The sequence below is a fragment of the Cenococcum geophilum genome (assembly GCF_001692895.1).
Source record: "Cenococcum geophilum 1.58 unplaced genomic scaffold K441scaffold_37, whole genome shotgun sequence".
NCBI classification, from domain to species: Eukaryota; Fungi; Ascomycota; class Dothideomycetes; order Gloniales; family Gloniaceae; genus Cenococcum; species Cenococcum geophilum.
This window is the reverse complement of record NW_027137595.1, coordinates 522,625-545,818: the sequence shown is the minus strand read 5'-3', so window position 1 is coordinate 545,818 and position 23,194 is coordinate 522,625. Positions and strand designations below refer to the sequence as shown.

General features: G+C 46.5%; 7 protein-coding genes across 7 annotated transcripts; 3 read left to right on the top strand and 4 right to left on the bottom strand.

Moving 5' to 3' along the window:
- Positions 1 to 495: 495 nt before the first annotated feature.
- Positions 496 to 3,003, bottom strand: K441DRAFT_573472 (uncharacterized protein; the record flags this gene model as incomplete). The annotated part of the gene is made up of 2 exons (XM_067644054.1): positions 496 to 670; positions 812 to 3,003. The coding sequence occupies 2 exons, from the start codon at positions 3,001 to 3,003 to the stop codon at positions 496 to 498; spliced, it is 2,367 nt and encodes a 788-aa protein (XP_067501192.1).
- A 669-nt stretch (positions 3,004 to 3,672) lies between these two features.
- K441DRAFT_573919 (mitochondrial 37S ribosomal protein bS18m) lies at positions 3,673 to 4,081 on the top strand (the record flags this gene model as incomplete). The annotated part of the gene is made up of 2 exons (XM_067644076.1): positions 3,673 to 3,816; positions 3,893 to 4,081. 2 exons carry the CDS (start codon positions 3,673 to 3,675, stop codon positions 4,079 to 4,081), a joined length of 333 nt encoding a protein of 110 aa, XP_067501191.1.
- A 620-nt stretch (positions 4,082 to 4,701) lies between these two features.
- K441DRAFT_679408 (uncharacterized protein) lies at positions 4,702 to 5,966 on the bottom strand (the record flags this gene model as incomplete). The annotated part of the gene is made up of 2 exons (XM_067651260.1): positions 4,702 to 5,705; positions 5,756 to 5,966. The coding sequence occupies 2 exons, from the start codon at positions 5,964 to 5,966 to the stop codon at positions 4,702 to 4,704; spliced, it is 1,215 nt and encodes a 404-aa protein (XP_067501190.1).
- A 719-nt stretch (positions 5,967 to 6,685) lies between these two features.
- K441DRAFT_573913 (DSBA oxidoreductase) lies at positions 6,686 to 7,401 on the bottom strand (the record flags this gene model as incomplete). The annotated part of the gene is made up of 2 exons (XM_067644075.1): positions 6,686 to 7,301; positions 7,358 to 7,401. 2 exons carry the CDS (start codon positions 7,399 to 7,401, stop codon positions 6,686 to 6,688), a joined length of 660 nt encoding a protein of 219 aa, XP_067501189.1.
- An 850-nt stretch (positions 7,402 to 8,251) lies between these two features.
- K441DRAFT_679406 (uncharacterized protein) lies at positions 8,252 to 10,676 on the top strand (the record flags this gene model as incomplete). Its single annotated transcript, XM_067651259.1, has 3 exons — positions 8,252 to 8,790; positions 8,970 to 9,531; positions 9,582 to 10,676. 3 exons carry the CDS (start codon positions 8,252 to 8,254, stop codon positions 10,674 to 10,676), a joined length of 2,196 nt encoding a protein of 731 aa, XP_067501188.1.
- A 774-nt stretch (positions 10,677 to 11,450) lies between these two features.
- Positions 11,451 to 19,702, bottom strand: K441DRAFT_664204 (HEAT repeat protein-like protein). The gene is made up of 2 exons (XM_067649317.1): positions 18,286 to 19,702; positions 11,451 to 18,234 (listed from the first exon to the last, which is right to left on the bottom strand). Exons 1-2 carry the CDS (start codon positions 19,650 to 19,652, stop codon positions 11,661 to 11,663), a joined length of 7,941 nt encoding a protein of 2,646 aa, XP_067501187.1. The 5' UTR covers positions 19,653 to 19,702; the 3' UTR covers positions 11,451 to 11,660.
- A 99-nt stretch (positions 19,703 to 19,801) lies between these two features.
- On the top strand, positions 19,802 to 21,597 carry K441DRAFT_688706 (uncharacterized protein; the record flags this gene model as incomplete). The annotated part of the gene is made up of 2 exons (XM_067652222.1): positions 19,802 to 19,815; positions 19,965 to 21,597. The coding sequence occupies 2 exons, from the start codon at positions 19,802 to 19,804 to the stop codon at positions 21,595 to 21,597; spliced, it is 1,647 nt and encodes a 548-aa protein (XP_067501186.1).
- Positions 21,598 to 23,194: the final 1,597 nt, after the last annotated feature.

Genomic DNA, 23,194 nt, shown 5'->3' with positions numbered 1-23,194 from the left:
AGGCATCGTTCCCACCATTACGCAAGTTGGAGACCTTGTATGTATCTTCCACGGCAGTTCGATGCCCTTCATTCTGCGCAAGAACGAGGAAAGAGAAAGACTCTATCGACTGATTGGAAAAAGGTACATCAATGGAATGATGCATGAGGAGCCACTCTCCTTCAAAGGCGTGGAAGAGTTGAATGTGCCGCGTGCGTTTATACTAAGAGATCGTAATGTTATTGGTTCACTGCTCCAATATTACACTGGCCAAATTTCCCGGTCACGGGTTACAAATACAGTAGTCGTAGGATCATATGTATTCGTACAAGGCTCGACGAAGCTTTACTTTGTGTAGATCATGCCAGCTCTACATCATCTCCTCTGCTGATATATACGGTGCTGCATTCATACATTCCTCCTCTTCCTTTTCAATATTTTCTGTAGCATCTACGGTCGTTGTACCTGTACTCGTCAACAAATCTTACAAGCCGTTGGACCCACTGTCGATAGTGTTCAAGGATCGACATCGCGATTGAGATTGTATTGCCTGTAGCCAAAGCCATCATGTGTAATCAGTACACCTAGCGCTTCAAACTCCGGCCAAACGGCTGCATAGTACTCTTTGATAAATTTCTCAATACGTGCTTGTTTGTTGATGTTGATGGTGGCGTTGAACAGCGTTCCGAGTCTGTCCGGCGGGTTAGTAAAAGAGCTGGAATGTTTAAGAAATGAGTGCCGCCACCATTTCTTTCAAAAAACCTGGCGGTTCTGCAGGATGAAGCATAACAGGTTTCATTGGAGAAAAAGTGGAGTACACTAGGAGACTTACATCAGCAAATCGGGCGTAATACCAAACTCATCTTCGGCGCTCAGAACCAGTTTCTCTGCTTCATCATGTAGGGAGTTTCCCGCAAGGGCACCCACGTATGCTGCAAAGACGTCCTTATCGATCTCAACATCCATCTTTCGTAGTCTCTCCCAAATCGGCTTTGCATGCCGATCACCAAACGGCATCTTTTCACAAGCCCGAAAGGCAATTACGATACTGTTGTATGAAGGTCCTTCTTTTGATGCAACGATCTCAGCCCAGAACTCCATCCCTCTTCTTGGATCACCGGCCATGGTATATGCAAGCATAAGGGAATTTAGTAACCGTGTGTTGGGCTCGATGTCCATGTCAAGCTTCATTTGATTGTGGACAAGCTCAAGGCTTTCTGCGTCCGAGGAACGTGCAAATCCTGTAAAGGCAGCAATGTAGGTATCGGATGTGGCGCAGATTTGAGGATCATTACTCTGCCGCATGTGGAAGAAGACATGGCATGCTATGTCTGAGCGCTCGCGAGAAAAGAATTCGTTCATAATGCGAGTGCGAATGTCGCGGGGAGTTTCGTCAAAAACGTTGCGGAATATCTGGTAAGCATCCCAGACAAGGGCAATACTATTCTTGCGATCAAGGCAAAAGTTGACGAATACGTCGCGGATGGTAATACGTTGTTCTGAAGAGTAGTGATAGGAATGAGTCCGGAGAAGGTCAATCACATCGTGAAGCTCATCGCGCTCGAGATGCAGTATGCAGAGTGCGGAGACAGTGTCGGGTTCAAATCGAGCCTTGCGCTCGCCTAGATCGTCGGCTACACCCATGATACTGTCAAAATCATATCGCCTTGTTTTGCACATCGCTTGAATCAGTTTGTTGATAACCTGGACGTCTTCCTCTTCTATAACTTCTTCTCCTTGAAGCCCGATATATGCTGCTCTTGCACCATCGATGTCGTTGACAGAAAGTCGGTATTCCATCTGCATGATATAGGTTTTCGCGTTTGGCTGGATCCCCCACTTCTGCCCCAAGCTGATATATCTTTCCGCCATATATGAATCCTTTTTAGAAATCGCATATTCGACTAGTTTGTTGATCGTAGCTACATCTGGGCGGTCCTCTACACTATCCTGCTCGTTCCTACGCACCATTATTTGCATCATACGTTCAATCTCCTCCACACCTTTCCCTGTCATTGCAGACCACACAAAGACGACATCCCAGATATCCTTCGAGGGGTTCACTACCAACAAGGATGCTATAATGTCTTGGCCAAAGGTAATGTCTCTGTTCTTCGCGCAACATATCAGTATCAAAGAGTGAGCACGAGAATAGATCCCTGGAGCCTCTATTGGTTGCGAATACCAATGTTTAGCTTGCTGAAGATCGTTTTTCTCCGTAAAATATTCTACCAATAGCGCATGCGTCTCTGGCTGCAGTGATAGTAAACGTTCGCGGAACATTGACAGAGTTAATAGAAATTCTTCATCATTTCCCTCAGACCAGAATCCGCGAAGGACGTCGTTCAAACCAATACAGAAAGATCTAGGATGGTGTAACGCCTTCCCAGATGTTTTCTCCAGCAACTTCCGAGCTTCATGAGTTTCTCCGGATCGACATAGCATTTCAATCCACTTTGACAAGTCATTCTCACGAAGCATAAAGTTCTTCTTACGGTCGACTGTCAGCTGAAGTTCCTTATACACAAGTCTTGCAAGTTCCAGATGCGAACTGCCTTTGCCTTTCGGAACCAAAAGTAAACAGTCTCTGGCTTGTACTAAATCACCTGAAGACAGCCGTGGAGTACCATCCGGATTCGGGTTCTCTAGAAGATATTTCAAGGACCTGTGTGCGTGTTTGATGTGGATGTCCTCTGCTGGCTCGTGTAATTTAATCTTGGTCTCGAAGAAAGTCTTAAACGCCTCCACCACCTCTTCGGGTGGAGGCGGACGGGCCTTGATAGCAGACATTTTTGACAACTCCATCATCTTTTGCATTCCTGGGGGGTGATCTGGTTCTTTTACCCGGCGTTCAGGTTTCATTGAGAAGCCAAATAAACTTCGTCTTTGGCACCGATGGGGGAACTGAACATCATATATGACTGGTATTTGAGGCCTCGTTGACCTTTGTAAACAGCCTCGAGATACAATTGGCTTATTTGCTAGCAGGCGTCGGAAGACGATGCGTGTAAGGTTTGGCGGCATTGTGAGGAAACGTGGAGGGAAGGTAGAGGGAAGCGGATAGGAAGAGGCGGCAGGTCGAAATGCAATTGCCTGCGATTTGAAGAGTTTAGGTATTTGCTATTATATTGTAGTAGTCGGCATCATAAAAGACTGATGAAAAAACTATAATACAAGAAGTGGCGAAGCAAAACAGAGAGCGTGGTGGAATTGACGATAGCTGACAAGTGGAAAAGGTAAAAGCTCGAAGTGTTGACAGCATGCTCGGCAAAATCTCGCGTTGCCAAGCATCTTGACTTGTCTATTTGATTTCCTTCAACAGCGTCCCAGCTAGGTATTCAGCATGTCTTTATTCCGCCCTTCCTGCCAATTGCCCAGTTCGATTTGGGGACATTGCGCTCGGTCATGGTTCTCGTCAAGCAGCCGGAATCTAAGTGACCGCACTACACAAAGTAATCCTATTTTATCATCCCTTTCTTTAGCAACCTTCTTACCTTTCTAGATATCCTCGATGCCCTCAGCGATTTATCCCCCCGCTCTAGATCCTCTACTAGTACGATTACCTCTAGCCACCGCACGGAATCTACGGCCGACTTCGCGCGCAAGCATCTCGCCGGAGGGGCAAAGAAAGAGCGTCAAATAACCGCTGCACAGCTGGAGCAAGCAGATAAACGAAAGGATTATGAAATGCAGATGTGGCGGAAGTGGAAGGTGGGAGATGTATATGCGCCGCACGATCTGACTGGCCCTGAACAGGCCAAGTGGAAGAAGAGTAGACAGCTACCAAAGAATGATGCGTTCGATGCACTAGGGATCGATCCACTTAATGAGTATAAGGTACGGTGGGCATATTTCCTTAAATTTGGATAAGTAATGAATAAGCTATAAAGGGATGGGACTAATAGCACTATAGAACTTCTCGATGATGTCAGAATATATGACAGAGATAGGACGCATAAAGCATTCGAGTGAGACAGGCCTCAGGCCAGTTAACCAGAGAAAAATCGCAAAAGCTATACGGAGAGCAATTGGTATTGGATTGATGCCCAGTGTGCATAAACATCCCGAAATCCTTCAGCGGGATCGAAGAAAGTCGCGTTAGTGAACAATTAGGAAAAATAAGCACCAATTGAACGCTTGTAACATATAGGCTATGGACGAAGCATTTCGATAGATCAGCCACACCTGTGTCTTGGAGTTTTCACATGTTTAGGAAGAAGGCTTGGTATTTATACTATCATTGGACTAGATGGGAGAGTAACTATGCCAAACTCCATCTCTACACGGCCTTTGATGAAATGTTATCCTATGTAGAAATAGTTGTTCAAAAATACGCCTAAATGTATGATAAGTTCTCTAATCATCCGAGAGGTTGGAAGCTCAAATATGCACTTTTACTCATAGAAATGGACCGGAGGTTGGACCTTTTCATATGGCATTTAAATTATGCCCCAAGAATTTTTATATTTTGATGACACATACAAGATCTTCCCTAGATTGAACCTCGCATGAATGCGAACCTCAAACTAACACAGTACATTAGCCTTATCCCACCCCAATTTTGCCGTAACCGTGGCCAAACCAGTGATCTCCAGGACGCCATTACAGACATACCCACCTAGCCTCACCTTCCCAATACCACACATGATCAATAAGTCGTCCGGAAGTTCATTAGCAACTTAATTCCACCTGTCGCGTTGAATTTCGCTTGTGCATCCCAATCTACTTTCCAGAGCCTAGCTCATAGAACGGCCCCTGTCCCCCTGGCATATGCGGCACACTAACTGCCGGCACCTCAACAGCGCCTGCCGTTGGTGGCCTCATGCCGTGCTCCGGCGCTGGACTCGCAGTAGGCAAAGGCGGATACGCAGCATTCGGCACCGGGAGCGGGGTCTGGTACGCGGGCGCAGGCGTTGGGGGACTCGAGATGGGGCTGCTAACGGCGTATGGATAGACCTGCGGGTTGATTTTTGTTTCGTTGGGCTGGTTGAAGTACTCATAGCCCTGCTGCTGGGGCTGCTGAGTCTGTATCTGCGGTGGAGCCATGGACTGCTGCTGCATCGGCTGGTTGCCATAGTGCTGGGATTGAGGGCGGGATGCAGCGGCGGCAGCGAGTGCGGTGGTGTTAGCGGCTTGCTGCTTCTTCTGGCGGCTACGCATGCAGCAGAAGATTATAAGGCCGACAATTGCAAGAATGATGACGAAGGCTGCGGCGGCGATGCCAGCAATCAGGCCAACAGTAACGTGGAAGCCGGAGGATTTGGAACTTGCTGCGGTGGCAGAGGGAGTGGAAGAAGAATCGGAGAGAGTAGATGTGGTTCTTGATTTTCCTGTCGCTGTGGTTGACTCCCATCCCGTGACTAGGGAATCTGCGACATAGGGCAGAGACAGAGAAGTGGTAATGAGGTCGTACGCATCGGTGATATCCTTCTGCACTGTCTCAAATGTTGACACTAGTTCTATTCCACATCCGTAATCTTGCACGTTGTCCGATGGGTAGGTCCAGGAGACGCAGTATGGGGTCAGCGCATCCGTACACTTTCTGATGAAAGTGTTCCTCATGCAGGCAGAGTCGCAGCCTCCAGACATCAGAGTGCTGTAGTCTATACATGTATTTACCCAATAGCAGTCTTGGAAATCGAATGCTGTGCAGCAACCGGCCATGCCAACAGTACCGGCTGTATACAGCATGCATGTACTGCCGAGGTCGCATCCAATTTCGGATGCTGTATTGAGGGTCAGTACACCAATTGCGGGGTTAATAGAATAGGCTCACAATAAATCCCATCCACCCAACCGCATGTTTCGGAAGAGTCAAATTGCCTTCTCCGTAATTCATCTATCCTGGGACCTTGTGTCGGTTTTGGAGACCGTCCATCGAGTGCTCTATAAGGAGTAGGCGCCGTGGGTTTTGGGCCTGCGAAGGCAACACAATGTGCAATAGGAACCAGCGCGGCGGCTTCCAGGAGATAAAGTACAGAACGCATCGTATAATGTATTCAATCTCATAAACGAGTGTTTCGAGAATTATCAAATTAAGAACTGTCAAAACGAGCGACTAAAGAATCGAAAACGGCGGAAAGGCTGCAAAGAATTTTCCAAAAAGATTGAAGATCAGGAAGGAGGGTTGGTGAAGGTTAAGCTGCCCGTAGGATCCTACCAGGAGCTGAAAAGGCGAGACAAGCCGTAGTATCACGACGACTGAGCCTCGATCACAACGTGAGAGAGTTCTTGGACTTACTTTGAGGCGTCACGAAACACCATTTACAGGCATTCTGTTGGCGCCCGAGGCGGATTGTCTACCAACAATCACGCAGGAACAGGTTCCCAGAGCAGCCACATTTTCCTTTTGATATTGTTCGAGGCACAGCAAGGTTCTCTGTCGAATCAACAGTTAAATGCGGCAGGGTAATCCTGTCGACGTTTTTATGCGTAGGCCATGATTTACGGGGAAGAAGTTGTGGTGTATCAAATCACGATAGAAAAACATTAAGGCGCCCCTATCTTTACGAGGTTGGCCAAGCGAAATGGAGGCGAAAGAAGCAAAATTTGACGAGAAGTGGTCAGGGACAGGAGATTTGCGGCGCTCCCCTGCATAACCGCGGGTTTCAAAATAGAAATTTCAGACACACAAAGCTTGGCTCAAAAGACCGATTATCGCAACCATTCGTCTTTTCAATTTCCAACCCGCTCGCAATACTGGCCCTCACAGAGCACCTTGTTTCTTGATCCTCTCAAAGAGCTGTGCAAAGTCTGCTGGTTCTTGCGCTCCACCAATCTCAAACTGGTCTTGGATCGTGAAGTTGGGTACGCCGGAAATGCTTTGCTCGTACGCCTCCTGGACCTCTTTGTCCACTTCTGGACCTCCTTTGTCGCTGTCCAGCCACTCCTTAACCTCAGCCGCATTCAAGCCCGCCTTGACCCCGGCATCGACCAAGACGTCATGCGAGGTGATATCCTTCTCATTTTCGAAATACGCAGCGAAAAGCTCCTCGACCACTCTTGTTTGAACGGCTGGCGATTTAGCTTTGCCAAGTTGAATAAGACGATGAGAATCCCTCGTGTTGCCGGTTTTTCCGCCAAACTTAAAGTCGATTCCGTCGCTTTTGCCCAGCTGTGCAAGACGCTCTTGCATCATCTGAATGCGAGCCTCGCCAAATCGTTGAAGGTAATATTTATTTTTATCAATTCCTGTCTTTGGCGCATCTGGATTCAAGTAAAATGGATACCAGGTCGTTGAGAAAGTGTCATCAGAGTCGGGATGAGCAGCTTTGTACTGCGCAATGCCTTTTTCAAGCCTTTTCTTGCCTACATAGCACCATCTACCCGTTCGTTAGCATAGTGATTCCCAGTTCAGCTACTTCGGATGTGAGCATACGGGCAAACCGTGTCAGACACGATCTTAATCTCAAAGTTTGTCATTCTGCGCAGGCTCTGTCGGAAAGCCACGATGACGGTAATGCTCAATGCAGATAGACGAAGGTACTCGAAGATGCTATATATGCATCAAGGAGGCAATAGGGCTGCTGACAAATCAAATCTCGTAGCGCGTGTAAACATCGGTCGGCTGAAGCCAACCCAAGAGCCCAGGAGTTGATCGCGTAGGAGGTGCATCACGAAGAAATAAACTGAGTGTCTTGAATCTAAGCGAAAAAATTAAGCAACCTACTACTGCATCATAATGTGGAAACACCTAAGAGTTAGACTATCTTTTACGGATGAGATTATAGATAAGCTTATAGAGTAGATAAACAAGAACGCGGAGCTCTATCCGCCAGATAAGGAAGTAGAATACCCACGCACATGAGAGTTAATATGCAGGCAGGAACTCTACGCGTACTTCGGAGTACTTATTCATATAGGAATTACTATAGAACCGGCTATCAAAGGCTACTGGAAGGCTTTAAACACACATGGTAGCCTCATATTCCTGAGTACGGGGCACCAAATTTAGCTGATCTGATTGGTTAATCCTTATCGATAACCTGAGGACCCAAATTGACGTGTTAAAGGAGGCCGATCGATTACGCAGAAAGCAAAATTAGGTGTGTGGCGTTGCGCTAGCGACGCTGCTAGAGCTTCAATAAGTAATTAGCCGGCATGCGGCACAGCACTCATCTCAGATTTGGTACTTCTTCGCGCCACCTCAAACCGAATGCGCTTCGTAGTTCCTCGGGTTTTTGATTCAACTCCGAACAAACTTACTCGTCGATTCCATGAACATCCACAAAATCTGCACATCTACTACCAATACCAACTCCCTCTTTTTTGTATGGAAGGTTCTAAAAAGCTGCACAGAGAAGCTCTTCGCTCTCACAACATTTACTATACCACAGATCCGATCTTCGAAGAACGCCAAGTTGAGTTCCTTGGTTTTAAGGACAGCATCCTTTCCAATCCATCGATACCACAAAGCAGCTACCTCAGGAATCCTACATTCGCGACATGGATTCTCCAACTACCAAGTCGTGTGGATGCGCTTCGCGAAATTCTGCTCGACTTCACTTGTATACTCTGTGAAAGTGACAAGACATATCTAGCCTCGAGGAGCATTTTAAGTGAAGCTCAGATCGCTACCCTCAAAGATTCGCACTGGTTTCATAGTGTGGACAATCCGAATCGCGAAGACGAATGCAAATTATACAAACGGCAACGAGAGTTGTTCCTATGGGATTGCGGAGAAACAAGGAAGAATGCGCAAGATCTCAACCAAAGAGGCTACCAGGAAAACAAATGGAATGCATTCTTTCAAAAACACATCTTTAACCATCTCGGGCGGGATTGTGTTTTGAATGAACAAGTTAACAGACGGTTGGTTTAACTAAACCGCTCTCAACTCAAAACGGGCTAACTACTTAATAGACTCACTCGAGGCAATCTTTTTTACGAACAGTTTGTCCTGTAAGACTCTTCCGTGTTCCTGCGAGAACTTGCTAAGTTTTCGCTAGGGCAGAGAACAATTTATGGACGAAAATAGATGATTTTCGTAGGCTTAAGCCAGGACTAACAACACCAAAGCCAGACTTCGTGTTTCACTTCCCTATTTACGGATTGGGGAATGCGGAACCTCCAAACTCCTCATTTACACGGACGTTCTTGAGTAAATCTGATCTACTGAAAACCAACAACTTAGGATGCTTTCCAAGCCTTCGGAAAGACCAATTTGTTGAAAACTTTACTTCAACCATCCTTGCCGAACTTGCTAAGCACGGGCTCGAACCAAGCACGAGAAAGGAGCTCCAAAAATCTGCAGCGGGGAAAACGGATGAATCTGAGCTGTACTGTTATCCGTGGCTAATCGTGGAACTGAAAAAGGACAATCCACCAATTAATGCGCAAGAGTATTGCTATTGCCAGGCAGCAAATGCGGCTTCAGGTACCCTAAAAATGTTTGAGAATGCGGCAAGATATGCGGAGAACAAGCTTAAACAACAGCATGTACCCCCAATCGTTATAATGACAGCTATTGGACCTGAGGTGCGCATCTGGATAGCTTATTCTTTCAATCAAAGTCACGAGTATCCGAATAGTAGTGGTGATATCTACGGTCATGTGAGTATAAATATCTGATAGGAAAGAACTCACTGACTTGAGTGGCGAAGCATATGGCTTGCATTTGGAAGGGTGACATGACTATAACTTGGGATGTTATCCAACTTCGCACCATACTTAACAACCTGCACACATGGGCCATGCGAGTACTCCGACCGCAGCTTTCAATGTATATCGATCAATGGAAGTTTCGACACCTTTCAGGAATGAACAGCCAGGAGATAATTAATTTGGAGTCTACAAATGCGGAGAATGTCAAACATATTCAAGGAGTGCAATCTATTGTCAACAGCACACAAAAACGATTAGACGACTTAAATATTGGCCAACCAGACTCCTCAGTAGAGCAATTTCGCCTTGCCGCGCTCTTGCAAGAATTGTTCCGCGCGGAGCATTCGAAACTACTCCAGGAGCTTCAGAAGCCGGCTGGGAATGGGTCTAACCCTTTTGCGGGAATTTTTGCCGGAATTTCTAATAAGACGGTTGAACCACGAGCATTCCCGCAAGCCCCGTCCTACGTAAACGCAAACCTATATTCAGAGAGGTTTCCAAACGTCCCTTCCCTAATTACGGATTCACAGCTCAATAGGTTGCCTATCGAACGTTCTCAACATGTGCAAACTCGAGGCGGCTCAACGCCATCTGTAGTTGTGCACGTAGGAGCCAATCGAGAACAAAAACCATTTCCTTTCAACCCTTCCTTACACCTCCAAAATACGAACATTCTTAGAGACAATGACCCCCAAAGCAAGGACAAGGCCTATCCGGGCCAAAGACAACGAAGGGATTCTCCTGAACCTCTCGGCTCAAAATCTCCAGAATTCGAACTTACCCCGAACCTCGCCAAACCCCAACCTACTCCCAACCCTTTACATGCCAGAGATGGTTACCGCATTCAAGTGCAAGGCAAAACGTATCTCATGAGGGTGAGGTTGCCGCCAGGACATCTTTATGATGAGAAAGAGTATGAATCTGTCAGCGTAGATGAAGATTGGGAAACCAATGACGCTGAAGAAGACTCCGAATCCATAAGTGTAGATGACGATAGAGAGGCCGATGATGAAGAGTCTGAGGAAGACCGTGAAACAAATGATTACGAGCCATCGCAATCTCAAAGCACTCAGGCTTCGAACAAGTATTTTTAGGAGCCGAGATACCTATTTGTTAGTTAGAGGTGGCTTATTCTTATGTTATGGCCATTTCACTTGTGGGTCTACGACTAGCGATTCACCTTCTTGTTGCAATCTCAAATGTAACGTCAATTGTCTAAATATACCCCTACCTCAATTAGACACCTGGTGTGGTTTAGCGGTCGTAACGCAAGTATCGCGGTCCCCGGATCACCAGGTACCTCTATCGACGATGCAGCGTGGAGTTGCGCGATGGAGGTGGGTGAGTCCTACCACTGGGCAACCTTTTAATTTTTTTGGGTTTCTCCGGCAAATAAGAAAGAAAGCCTCAGACGCGACAGCAGACGAAGCCTTTTCTACATAGCGGTTGCAGCAGCACCAAAACATAATAACTACATGTATCTGACTGTAAAGGAGGGGTGAGCTTTTCTTCAAGTTCCTGGGCAATCTGCTCTTGTAAATTGTACGGTCATCATCACCATTTATTCCATTATATTTCTAGTTAGAGAGATAAATTTATTGAAATGGCATAGATTCCTAAGAATCAGTAAAGTGACGTTGCAACTTGACCATTCTGACTGACTTTAGAAGTTTATGATTTTGACAGCATCTTCTATAATGAGGCCTTTTCAGGGAATATTTTGCCTCAGCAAAAAAAAACATTCAGATGCGTTTTATCTCCTCCCTCCTACATGGTGTATGTGGATGGGTTGTGAGTCTAATAGGTAGCCAGATGCTCGAGGAAGTCTTGAGCGTAGGACGTCATTTTTCTTGCAATACGAGATAAAACCTAGAGTTTATGTATTTTAGCTTTCGGATATTATCACTTGGTCTAATACAAATTTACTAATTTACGGGTGAGAGAAAGCATCTCTTGATATACAAGTTTTATTCATCATCGCTTTTCGGAACATAAATGAACAGTATCCAGCACCAAGCAAACCAGCCCACAAACCTTAGCTTCCCATCCCGAACGCCTATCATGCAGCATCCAATTGCTTACCACCCTCTCCTTCTTCCCCTCGCCTCTAATCCCTTCTCTTTCCTCTTCGCTCTCTTAACATCCTGCCGTCTCCTCTTCTCCTGGCCAGCCTTCTCTGGCATGCTGACCGCCTCGATCCTCCGTTTCGCCCTTCTGCCCTCTCTCCTGTCCCGGATCCCCTTCTGTACGCCTTGGAGCAACGTCACATACTCTGTGGTCCCCATCCGCTTTTGCAGTACACTCATCACCTCTTGCGCTTTTTCTGTCAGTGATTTATATGCTTCATTGAAAGATTCGTCGGTTGAGTGTGGGACAGTTGTTGCAGGATCGGTGAGCGTGTGTAGAGGCGTAAGGACGTAATGGAGGGACACGGTCAATGATGGAATGGGAAGGATAGAACACAGAGTGAGGAGGAGTGTAATGATAGCCGTTTTGGGGTACAGCGCAGGTGACCGAGTGTTAACCGGTTCGTGGCGTAAGAGAATGGTGAGGCGTGTGAGAAGGCGGTGAAGGGCAGTGGAGTCTACTATCGGAACAGCATCATTGATTTCTTGTTCGTCCTCAGGTTCATCTTCGTCCTCAGATTCGTTTTCCCCGGCTCCGTGGTCCCTATGCTCAGCAACTGCTCGCCGACCCCATCTGAGATCGTTGACAGCAAAGCACCGCGCAAGGAAAGCGAGATTTCGTACAGTCTGGGTGCATAGCTCTTCGCTCACGCCTGGTACGCGTAGCGTTCTTAAACTAGCACTCGCGATGTAGAGCATATCCTCGTCACTGAGCAGCAGCCCTCTAGATCCGCGCAATGGAACGGAGCCCAGGCCATTCTCAGAATTTGCGCTTGCGAAGTCTGCAAAGTACATGCCCACCAACCTGGCAGCGGAAAGTTTGACCCAGGCATGTGGGAATGATAAGCAGAAACGAACGGCACACCACAAATCATCCATGTCCGGGACAAAAGTCTTGTTTGGAGAAAGTTTACATAACTTCGAGAAAGCTTGCAGTGCATAGTAGATTAGCTCCCAGTCTTTGTCTTCTTGTCGCTCTGTTGCTTCACTCAGGACTTCGTCCAGTTGCTCTAGAACAAACGGGGCTTCTTTTGCTTTGCCTTCTGTAGCCTCGAAGTAAAGAATCCAGCATTGCAGGGCAACACGTTTGAGCAAGGGCTGGTCGTCTTGTTCCAGCCACGTTCGGAGAAGGGAGATAAAGGTCTTTGTCTTTCCGGAATCTGCTCGTTCGAATACTCTCTTGACTAAAGCACCCGCCATTTCCCGGCACTCGCTGGAGTCATCATTAATCGTAACCATAACCAAGGGCACAAAGACGGTACCCAAGATATCCTGAATTAGGTTATCGCCGACCTTCGTGAGAATCAAATGGAGCGCTTCCATAACGGACTGCCTCCCCTCAACGTATTTGTAACCTAAATTCTTTACAAGGAATGCCAGTTGCTTCCTAAGTCTTTCCTCGCCTTGTGGGTACTCCACGAGGAACTGGAAATACACACTCCGGGCTAAGTCTCTCGCGGTCCTTGTATGATTAGTGACCATTATTGCGGCAATCGAATCTAATACTTCATAGACTTCCGCTATGACAATTTTCCGTGCCATAACTGCTTTTAGGAAGTTAAAGGTTACGCCTTGGCGGTCGGGCTCTTCGAGGTCGGGTTTTAGTCGCTTGAGTAGGTAGGCAAGGTCTTTTTCCTTGACGGCAACACTGCGGCGTTCCCGAAGGATTGCGGAGATTAGTTTCAATGCAGCTTGTGCGAGCTCGCTGTTTGTAGAAGCTGCTGCTTTGATGGTTCGGACGGCTTCCGAGACATAAACGGGGGCGTTTTCGTCAATCGCGGGTAAGGGAACTTTGATGATTGTTGTAAGAAGTCGGATTACTGACATTTGCACTTCTTCTTGGTCTTGTAATAGAGCATCACCAACAATCGGTACGAAGCCTGCAATGTTCTGTGGGGTTTGGAGCTCTTCATGTTTATGCAACACGGTCCTTAGGACATCCAAAGCAAATCGAATCATTTTATGGATATATGAAGTGCTTGAGCCTCTGTTGCCCGACTTGTTGGCACCTTNCATGTTGATTAGATATCTTTTGGTTCTGTGATCTTCTTCCTTTGGTCTGTCTGGCTCTGCACCAGCCTTGTAGGCTTCTTGAATGATTTCGTAACAGAAAACTAGCACATTTCGGTCCTTGACAGCTTCGTTATGAAGTATCCCTAACCCAACGCGCCGGATCAGCTCGTCGATTTTCTTAACCATTTTCAAGTCGAGTTTCTCGAGAAGCAAGGCCCTTGTAGGCCGAATGAGTTCCGTAAGATGACCGAGGGTCGTATTCTTCGCGATAAGCTCCATGGAGTCGAAACTCTTGCTGCTTTTTACTTCTTTCATCTTGCTAATGTAATCCTCTGCATCTTTCTCCTGACCAGCTACGCCAAAGATGTCATCCATGATAACTGCGACGATTTCGCGGAGGCAATAGTCGAGGTCTCCGGGCTTAGAAGTAGCTGCCATTGAGATGAGGATTGAATGAACTGTGAATGATAAAACATGCAATTGATATCCACGCTGCAATGCACTTCGTAGTTCCCTCAAGACAAATCCAAAGTATGCCGGGCCAATCAAAGCAGAGATATCAGCTAGGGTTTTCCTTGTCATATCTCTAGCATCCTGGGACTTGCTTCTCAGGATATGGCAGACATCCGTTAGAACAGGAGGCAGTCGCGTGGAAAACTCTTCAGGGGGTAGCATGCGGAGGATCTTGGCTACTGCAACTGCCATTGGAACGCGAAGGCTGACGGTAGATTCGTCCTTGTTGTGCAGGAACGCCGTAAGTGGGGGCAAAATGTTGCGAGTGAGGTCATCGGAAAGCTTCTCTTGGCTTGGGAGAGTTTTTGAAAGCTTCGATTGGGGTACGTCAATTTCCATTTCGGTGCCACTGGCGACTGTACAACCATAAGATGTTTTTTCGTTGGCTAGATCGAACGTTATATAGCCCTTAGATTGTCCGGCGCGACTAAGACTATCCATAATGGTGCTAAGTAGCTTAATGATTGTCTTCTCCATGTCCTCTTTGCTTTGAATGTAGCTCGTAAACCTCCGTAGAAGAACCCGGTACTGAGGCCATTCGAGCCATTCGGCCAAAGCGCCTATGGTGCTGATCGTCTCTGCTGCAAGGTGGTGCGCACCTTCATCGTCGGGTTTGTCGAAAATAAAATGTTCCAACAAGGGTATGAAAAGATGACTGATATTGCTACTCTCTAGCTTCCCTGACTGGGCTTCCATGGCAAGGCGTCGAAGAGCGCGTAAGCGCCGATGCTGCTGGATATGTAGGATGTTGGTGAAGAATGAAGCTTCCTCATCATCTCCTGCAAGAAGGATATGCAGGTCACTCACGACAGGCCAGCTAGGAAAGCTTCTTACAAGGTGAGCAAGTACAGTTAGGTACTCTACTCTGACTAGCTCTGAGGATTCGCGAACGCCATTTTGAAGACCGGGTAGAATTGCTAGCGAGATGATTTTTTTGAAATCATCAGCTCCTACACCACTTGAACTATTGGCAGCGTCAATAAAACGGCGAAGTGAAAAAGAAGCGTTAGCTCTAATGCTGAGCTCCTCGGCATCCTTAATATAGTAAAGCATGTTGAACACAAGTGGCTGCCACTGCCTGGAAGAATAAGCTAGATATTTGTCCTCGTTAACAGTGCTGAAGGCTTTGGAGCGGCGCTCAAAATCTGGTTCGCCTAGTCTAGATGTAGAATAGGAATTAAGATCTTCACAAAGATTAGAAATTTCTTGAAGATCCGCATGGCTCTCGGAAAGGTCTCTTATGATATCACTGAGAACTGTCCGACTTGGTCGGTCCTGGAAGAAAGAAAAGAGAGAGCAGGTCACATCGAAAATATTGTTAAATAGCTCATCCTGTGTCTTACGGTCACAACGTGGTACGAACTCATGGAGAATCCTCAAAAGATCACTTTTTGTCCTTGGATTGACTCTCTTGGAAGGCTGCCGCAGGAGGAAGGCCGCTATTTCAATCATGCTACGAGATTCGGAAGATCCTTCGACAAAAGGCGCTAGCTCTGCAACGCTCCGTACACCAGCCTCAAGTAGATCTTTGCTAGGGCTCTTGCGTAGGAGGTTTCCAATGTGAATAAGAAAATCATTTGCACAAGGTTGTAATATGTGCTTGCGAACATTCTCCTGCTGCTCTTTGTGGGAGGTTGACTGTGCGTCTTGATCATGGCTGGTGGTAAGCTTGATGATGCTTCTTAAAATCTCATTTAGCACAAAGAGTTTCACCTCATCTTTAGCTGAAGGAACTTCCAGACATTCAGCAACCTTGGGTAATATGCCTTGATTGTGCTCGACTAGGAATGAAGCTGTTTTGAGAGATTTTCCCCAAGCAGCAAAGAGCCGGAGAATGCCGGAGACAGACTGCGCTGTCTCGATGGGGAGTTGTTCAAGCTTCGGTTCCACCAGCTCCTCGAGAATCCCAGGGATATATGATGTCCAAGAGAACTCCGGACAACTTTCGAACAATATATTAAGAGAATGGAACCCTATTTGCCGGATCGACTTGAGAAGAGAGAGTTGGACATTCTCAGAAGTCTCTATGGGCGTATCATACTCTACAGCACGGGTGACACTGCGCGAAGCCCGGATCAAGCAATAAAGAAGAGGATCAACGACCTGAGTAGCAAACGGGGCGAGTGTGGTTTGCAGAGTTTCGAGCAAATCCTCCAGCATATTGAGAAGACCCACTTGCTTCCTTGGGCTAAGCAACTCCTGTTGGAGCGTATCTTCGTTCAGGCCCTGGTTTCGAATAATTAAAATTCCGTCTAGAGGCCCCAAGGCAATCCGTAAGAACTGTTCGAGGGCACCGTCCCCGAATCTGGTCAATGCTATGAACACGGCTTTGCGTTTAGATTCCTGCCCTCTTCTGCCACTCGCCGAACCCGAACGAGTAATGACTTTGCCGTAGAGCAATCGAAGAATTATTGGCATCAATGTATCACGATGTTCTTTTTGTAAATCGCTGTCATCCTCACCAACATCTAAGAACACGGATATTTGTTCCCTAAACCTGGCGTCATCGAGAAGATTGAAGAGATTCTCTTTGTAGCGATTAATTCCAGCGTTTTTCCACGTTAAAATTGCTTTGAGCGCTGACTTTTGGATCTCCACATCACCATTTCCAAGGAGAGAAAGAAGGGCAGAATAGACCTCGTTCGTCTTGTATAAGACTTTGGGATTCGTAAATTGTGCAAATAAGGAGAGCATGGCCTTTTGGTCCTTTCGTGCCCATTTTATATTGAAGCTGCCCAGGGCTTGATCCCTGTCCTTAACTTCATGCTCTTGTACTAGCCCAGTGTCTGTGTTGTTGACCCAGTCAAGTAGGACTGGGACTAGCAGACGAGAGTGCTTCTCGGCGATTTGGGGAATTCCGTTCAAAACACGCAGAGCTTGGGCCCTGCTAGAAGAAGTGAAAAACGCAGTTGGTTGATGTTGAAAGTTAAAGAGTATCCTTAGCCGAAGCGAAGTATCTTGGAACGAGGTCTGGATGCGGCTGGCTTTCTCGGAAATGTGAGCTATATTTGAGCATTCGAATTCTGTGATATTTCTAGTGGATTTGATTTCTTCCTGTTGAGAAGATGGAGTGGTATAAGGAATATCAGCAGAGCTGTTCAGCCATTTGAAAGCAATTTGTGAGACAATGTTTTCACCTTCCTTCGTCTCACAGATATCTTTCAAAGCGGCGCAAGAATCGTCCCAAACCTGTGAGAATTTCACGTGTAGAAGTCCGAAGCAATATATGGGGATTGCTTTCGCCAACCATCCATTCGAGTGCACGGTTTTGTAGCTTGAGGCAAGTTTCCTAACGTGCATAGAGATAGAGCGCGCAGTCTGTATGTTAAGAGGGGTCTGCTCAATCAACAGAGCTGTTGCAATGATATCATTTTGCTCATCTTCAATGGTGGAAGTGATGATGCTGATAATCTCAAGAGCTATAAGCCGTAGTTCGTGGGAAGGAGACCCTAGACATGCCATCAAGGCACTCATGAGTAGTTCGATATGCAGACCTTCCAATTCCAGTTCTTGTGATTTCTCCACTACGAACGGTAGCAGCCCTTGCCAGAAGGCGAGGCGATTTGCATAAATGGCGGAGATTTTGCATAGCAATGGCCATGCTTCCCTGCGTAGCTTTGCAGGCTGACCGTCATGGGCAAGATACGAGAAGGCATTTCCGGCGGCGAAGAGGTCCCGTGGTCTGGTGGGGCTAGGATCTGAAGACTCGAGCAAGTTGTCGAGAACTCTTGTAAGGGCGGAGAATATACTGTCTTTGAGCTGTGACTCCATGGAAAATGTTGGAAAAGCCGCCAAAAACCCATTGCAAGTATAAACCAGATTCTGGTCATCATTTTCATGGGATTCTGTGTTGGCCAGATCCTCATACACTTTGGTTATGTGATACTGCCATCCTTGTGGAAATAGAAGGGAGTGCCCTAGAATGTAGCCAAGTTTCGAAATCTCTGGTAGCACAAGACAGAGTTTATCTCCGTATTTATCCCATTTCAGGGAAATAAATCTGTTCACGGTCTCAGTGTGACTCATAGTTGGCACGGGTAAGTTCACTAACCTTTCGAAATGAGGTAGCAGAAGACTCTTAAATCGTTCGGAGCCCAGATCTGCAAAGAAATTGCAAAATGGTAAGAAATGGCCTTCCCAAAGTTCTCCTGTAAATGTCTCAAGAAGACGAATGTAAGGAATTGCAACATCGAGAGGGCAGCTTTGGATGACCACAGCAAATGCAGCCAGAACGTCCGGAATAGCGGAACTTATGGCACTCCCCTTTTGGTTGACGACGTTTATAAGTCGGTTGAGTCTTTCCAGTATGGGCGTCCAGCCCTCAATACGAGAACCTTTCCTGGCACCGGAAACCAAAAAGAGAAGTCGCGCAGAAAGACGGATAATCTCGGAGGAATTTAGCTCAACTGATTGCAGGTTTTCCATCATAACCCCAAGAAGGGGTTTGAATGTATCTGCATTAGTATGATGAATCAATGTAATCAGAACGCCACAGAAGACTTTCTCCGCTGGTGAGGGCTGTTGTGTGGAAGGCATCAGAAATGACGAATTGAATGTTTGTGTCAATAGTTCCTGAAAGATAACCTGCCCACTGGAGTGTACCCCCCGTTGAATGCCCTTGACTGACTCCGCAAAAAGGACCATCAGGCCCATCTCGTACTGTTCCACATTGCCCTGCCTCCATGATTCTTCCAAATCCCCAAGTATATGTCTTATTATAGCCTCTAGCGGTTTTTTATCCCGATGAAAAGCCGCACCAGCTTTCCGGACCAGGAAACTCAAAGCTTCCGCAGCAAATCTTGTAATAAAAGGCTTTTGATTTTGTTTCCCAAGGAGAGGGGCCATGAGGTCAAAAAGAGGCCGAAGGTCCAGTACAAGCAGTTTTGAGAGATATTTGAACAACCAAGCAAGGCATGTGAAGCCCCATTCAATTACTTCTGCAGCCTGATTCTTCGCTGTTATTTGCGTAACTGTAGTGACCGCCCGCGCAAAGTGCTTCTCGAACCGTGCTCCAAGATCATGCGCAAAGTGTGCTACAAGGCTCAGAAGTGGCTCCAAACTCCAAGTATCTCCTTTCTCAATATACCCAACCAACAGGTCCATGATGCGATTGTCATAGTGGAGGATTTGCGGCAAGCTCTCACACAGCGGAGCGACCTCTCGCGCGAAACTGGTGAAGCCTTCTGAGAGGTTGAGGTCTCTCCATTCGTTGAAAGAAGTCTTGAGGTACGAAAATGTCGTCGTAATATCTGCATCATCGGCAGTAGGGCGGCGAACTCGGCGAACTGGGTCGATATTGAGCTTTGCGATGCGTTGTGAGAAAGATTCGAAATAATGCTTCCGGGAAGAGGCTGTGCCGCCTTTTGTCCTCCTGACTCGTGGAGTCTTCTCCATACGTCCCCTCGACATTGCCGCCATGGTGAAAATTGGACCGTCAAGCTTTTATGCTGGAATGGAGTGTACGAAAAATCGTCGCCAGTGCCAAGATTTCGCGGAGTTTCGGCGTCGAAGTTTCCGACCATACGAAATCTAAACACTTGAAAGAAGACACGCTGAACCAGCACAAGATGTCTTCAAAAATGTAAGTCTGTCCATTCTCGCTGTTCCCTTTTCGTATATTATTGCGAGAAATTACGGGCGGCTGATATGTGAGCTTGGTTCTGAGCCGTCCAAATCCGCTTCATCAAATCCCTGGAAAGATTACGCACGTAATTTCTAACCAAGTTACAGTCTGGTAGTCGGCGGGGTCAATGGCCAATTCCCGGCAGTTTTTAGTAAGATATCGACTTTACATGCCAAAAATGCCTTCTCTTTCACACTCGTCGTTGGCGATCTGTTCGCGGATCCTTTGACAAGCACTCCGGAAGATCAAGCAAATGTCAAATCTCTCGTTGATGAGAAAATCAGCATCCCGCTACCAATCTATTTTGCTTTAGGCAGTCATGCTCTCCCTGAAGCAATAATTCAAAAGCTCGAGTCTTCTGCTGGCGAAGTTTGCTCAAATCTTTACTTTCTTGGCAAGCGCACAACCATCAAGACTTCCGAAGGTATTCGAATTGTTGCATTAGGAGGTAGACTAGATCCTAATGTAATTGCTGGGGTATCAAAGGAAAAGCATCCGCCTTTATACGGCGAGGACGATGCAAGAGCATTGCGAGGCGCCAATACCGCAGACATATTTGTAACGAATCAATGGCCTGCCGGTGTAAGGAGTGGGTCTAAAGTCGATTTCACTTCTGACGAAGGAGAGCCTGAACATCAACAATGCATTGCAGATCTATGTATGGTTTTGAAACCACGATACCATTTCTCTACGTCTCCAAACGCATTCTATGAGCGCGAACCATTCTTCCACACACCTACCGAGGCATCTCCAGATGTATATCCTATCACCCGATTCATAAGCCTTGCCTCTTTCGGCAACTCAAAGAAACAGAAATGGATATATGCATTCTCTCTCGACCCCAACGCCGCTCCACCAGTAGCAGTGCCATCTGGGACAACGGCATCGCCCTTGTCATTTGCAGGGAAAAAGCGACCTGCATTACCCAATCAGGAATCATCATATCGCTTCTCTATGGATAACGGCCATCACCGACGTCCACATAAACGCCAGCGCGCACCGCCGCCAACGCCTGCTGAATGCTTCTTTTGCCTTTCAAATCCAAATCTTGCAACTCATCTTATCACCTCGATTGGGAACGATTCTTATCTCACAACTGCCAAAGGGCCTCTTAGCACGTCTTCCACGTTCCCTAGTCTTGGGTTTCCTTCTCATATTCTCATCATCCCGTTGACACATGCGCCCACGCTAGCATCAATCGAGGAAGAATCTCGCAACAACACATTCAGGGAGATGAACCGATATAGAAGTGCACTTCACAGGATGATTAAAAAGTTAGTTGGAACGGACCTTGGATCGGTTACTTGGGAAGTTAGTCGGGCTGGCGGTGTACATACACACTGGCAGTTCCTTCCAGTTTCCGCAAACCTTATCCGTCACGGCCTAGTAGAGGCTGCTTTCAAAGTCGAAGCTGAGAATCAAAAATACCCTGCGGTTGAGAAGAAGGATATCGGAGACGGGTCACAAGAGCCAAACGACTTCTTCAGAGTGCTTATCTGGAATCCTCTAAGTAGTAATGGCGATCAAGCTGCCGATGGTAAAACCACGAGTCTCACTCTTCCCATAGACGCTTCATTCCGATTTGATCTCCAGTTTGGGCGGCGAGTGCTTGCAAAATTACTAGGTTTAGAGAAGCGTATCGATTGGCATGATTGTGGACAGACTCAAGACGAGGAGGTTGCAGATGCGGAGGCGTTCAAGGCTGCCTTTAAAGAATACGACTTTTCCCTAGAAGAATAAATTAAGCTTATCAAATGGGACCATCAACTGGATCCTCTTTTTGAAGAGATGCAGAATCCGGCCGTGGAGAAAGTCGGTCTTTCTAGACGGGTGCAGATCCTGTAAATTTTATAGGTGCATCACTACAGCTACAATGTTACTTTCAAGAATAATATTCAAGGGTACTGAACTGAGCCTATCCAATCTCCACACATTTCCTCTTCAATAACAAGCTTGATGCTTCAATGAGAAATATCTGCTGGCTTCCCTGGATTTCTATGAGCTAGGTAAGGCTTCTGAATTGTACAACATCTGCAGTCATGTTAATTAGATTGAAATCCCTGAGAACTGCGTTGAAGATAGTTTTCAGGCATTCCTTAGGAGCTAAACTCTATCAAAGCCGTGTATTTCCCAGGAATCAATCATACAAACCACGGGATATCATCAACTACGCCGTTTCCGCTCGTTAAAGTTAAAGCTATAGATCAGAAGCTGTGCATAACTGTCGATCGGTGGTCCGTGCACCAATGAGTAAGTAAAGAATGAGGACTCTGTCTATTCAACTATGAAGAAAAGAAGCTATTTATACATGAGGTAGGTGTCTGGAATAGGAAAGGGAGGGGGGGTATGTAACTGAAACGGGGGTAGTAGTACAACCGGAATAAGAACAAGGATAGGGTAATAGGCTAAATTCAACCTGAATCGACCACTAGTAAGCTTGCCGTATATTATTAGGTAGAGATTATAGGAAAGATATAGCCGTAGTTCGAATTAGCTAGAGGAGGCTCTCGCGATATAGAATTATCTTAACCGCCCTAATTAGAAGAGGGGAGGAAGTAGTTAATTTATAAGCCCTACATGGTACTAAAGGAGTTAAGTAACACGTGGATTATGAATTTAATAAGGAGAAGTAGGAAGAAGTTCTACTGCCTGGCTAACGCGTGAAATGTAATAAACTAAATGATATTAGAATGAAATCTAACTACGACGCATATAGGCCTTTAGGCCTATATGGTGTAGCAATTAGTAAGTGATTGCTATGGAAACAAACTAAAAAAGGAACAAAGGGAGTCTGCTTATATAAGCAGGAAACGTGTATAGAGAACTCTTCCAGGACTATCTTCAAAATGCAGTATACGTTACATTATATATAGGTAATGAAATAGTAAATTTTAACACGGGGGAACGGGTTTACGGCGGGTGGGAGGGATATTAGGGGAAATGCTTTATTTACTGTAGCTAAGCGAGAGATTTCTATTGCTTAGCGAATAATTAACTAATCGGATCTTAGCCGCAGATCTAAACATCCTTGACTTCCACTAGAAGCTTTAACTTACTACTAAATCTTACCACCAAGGCTATCACAACTCTACAAGCTCGATGACTGCTTACGTTATCAGCCTCTTGGTAGCGAAGCTGACGGCGTCGCTAACTCTTGGACAGCCTGCCCCGGAGCGAATGATAAGTGATTCCCCCGCAGCGTGCCGTTCACCAAGTCCTCCTTTCTCATCTTCTACCCATCCGTCCCCGTCCAACGACATTGCCAAGCTATTCATTCCTCCCCGAAACCCAATGAAGCGGCTCAACTCAGTGGTCATAAACACTGGGCCTTGGCACT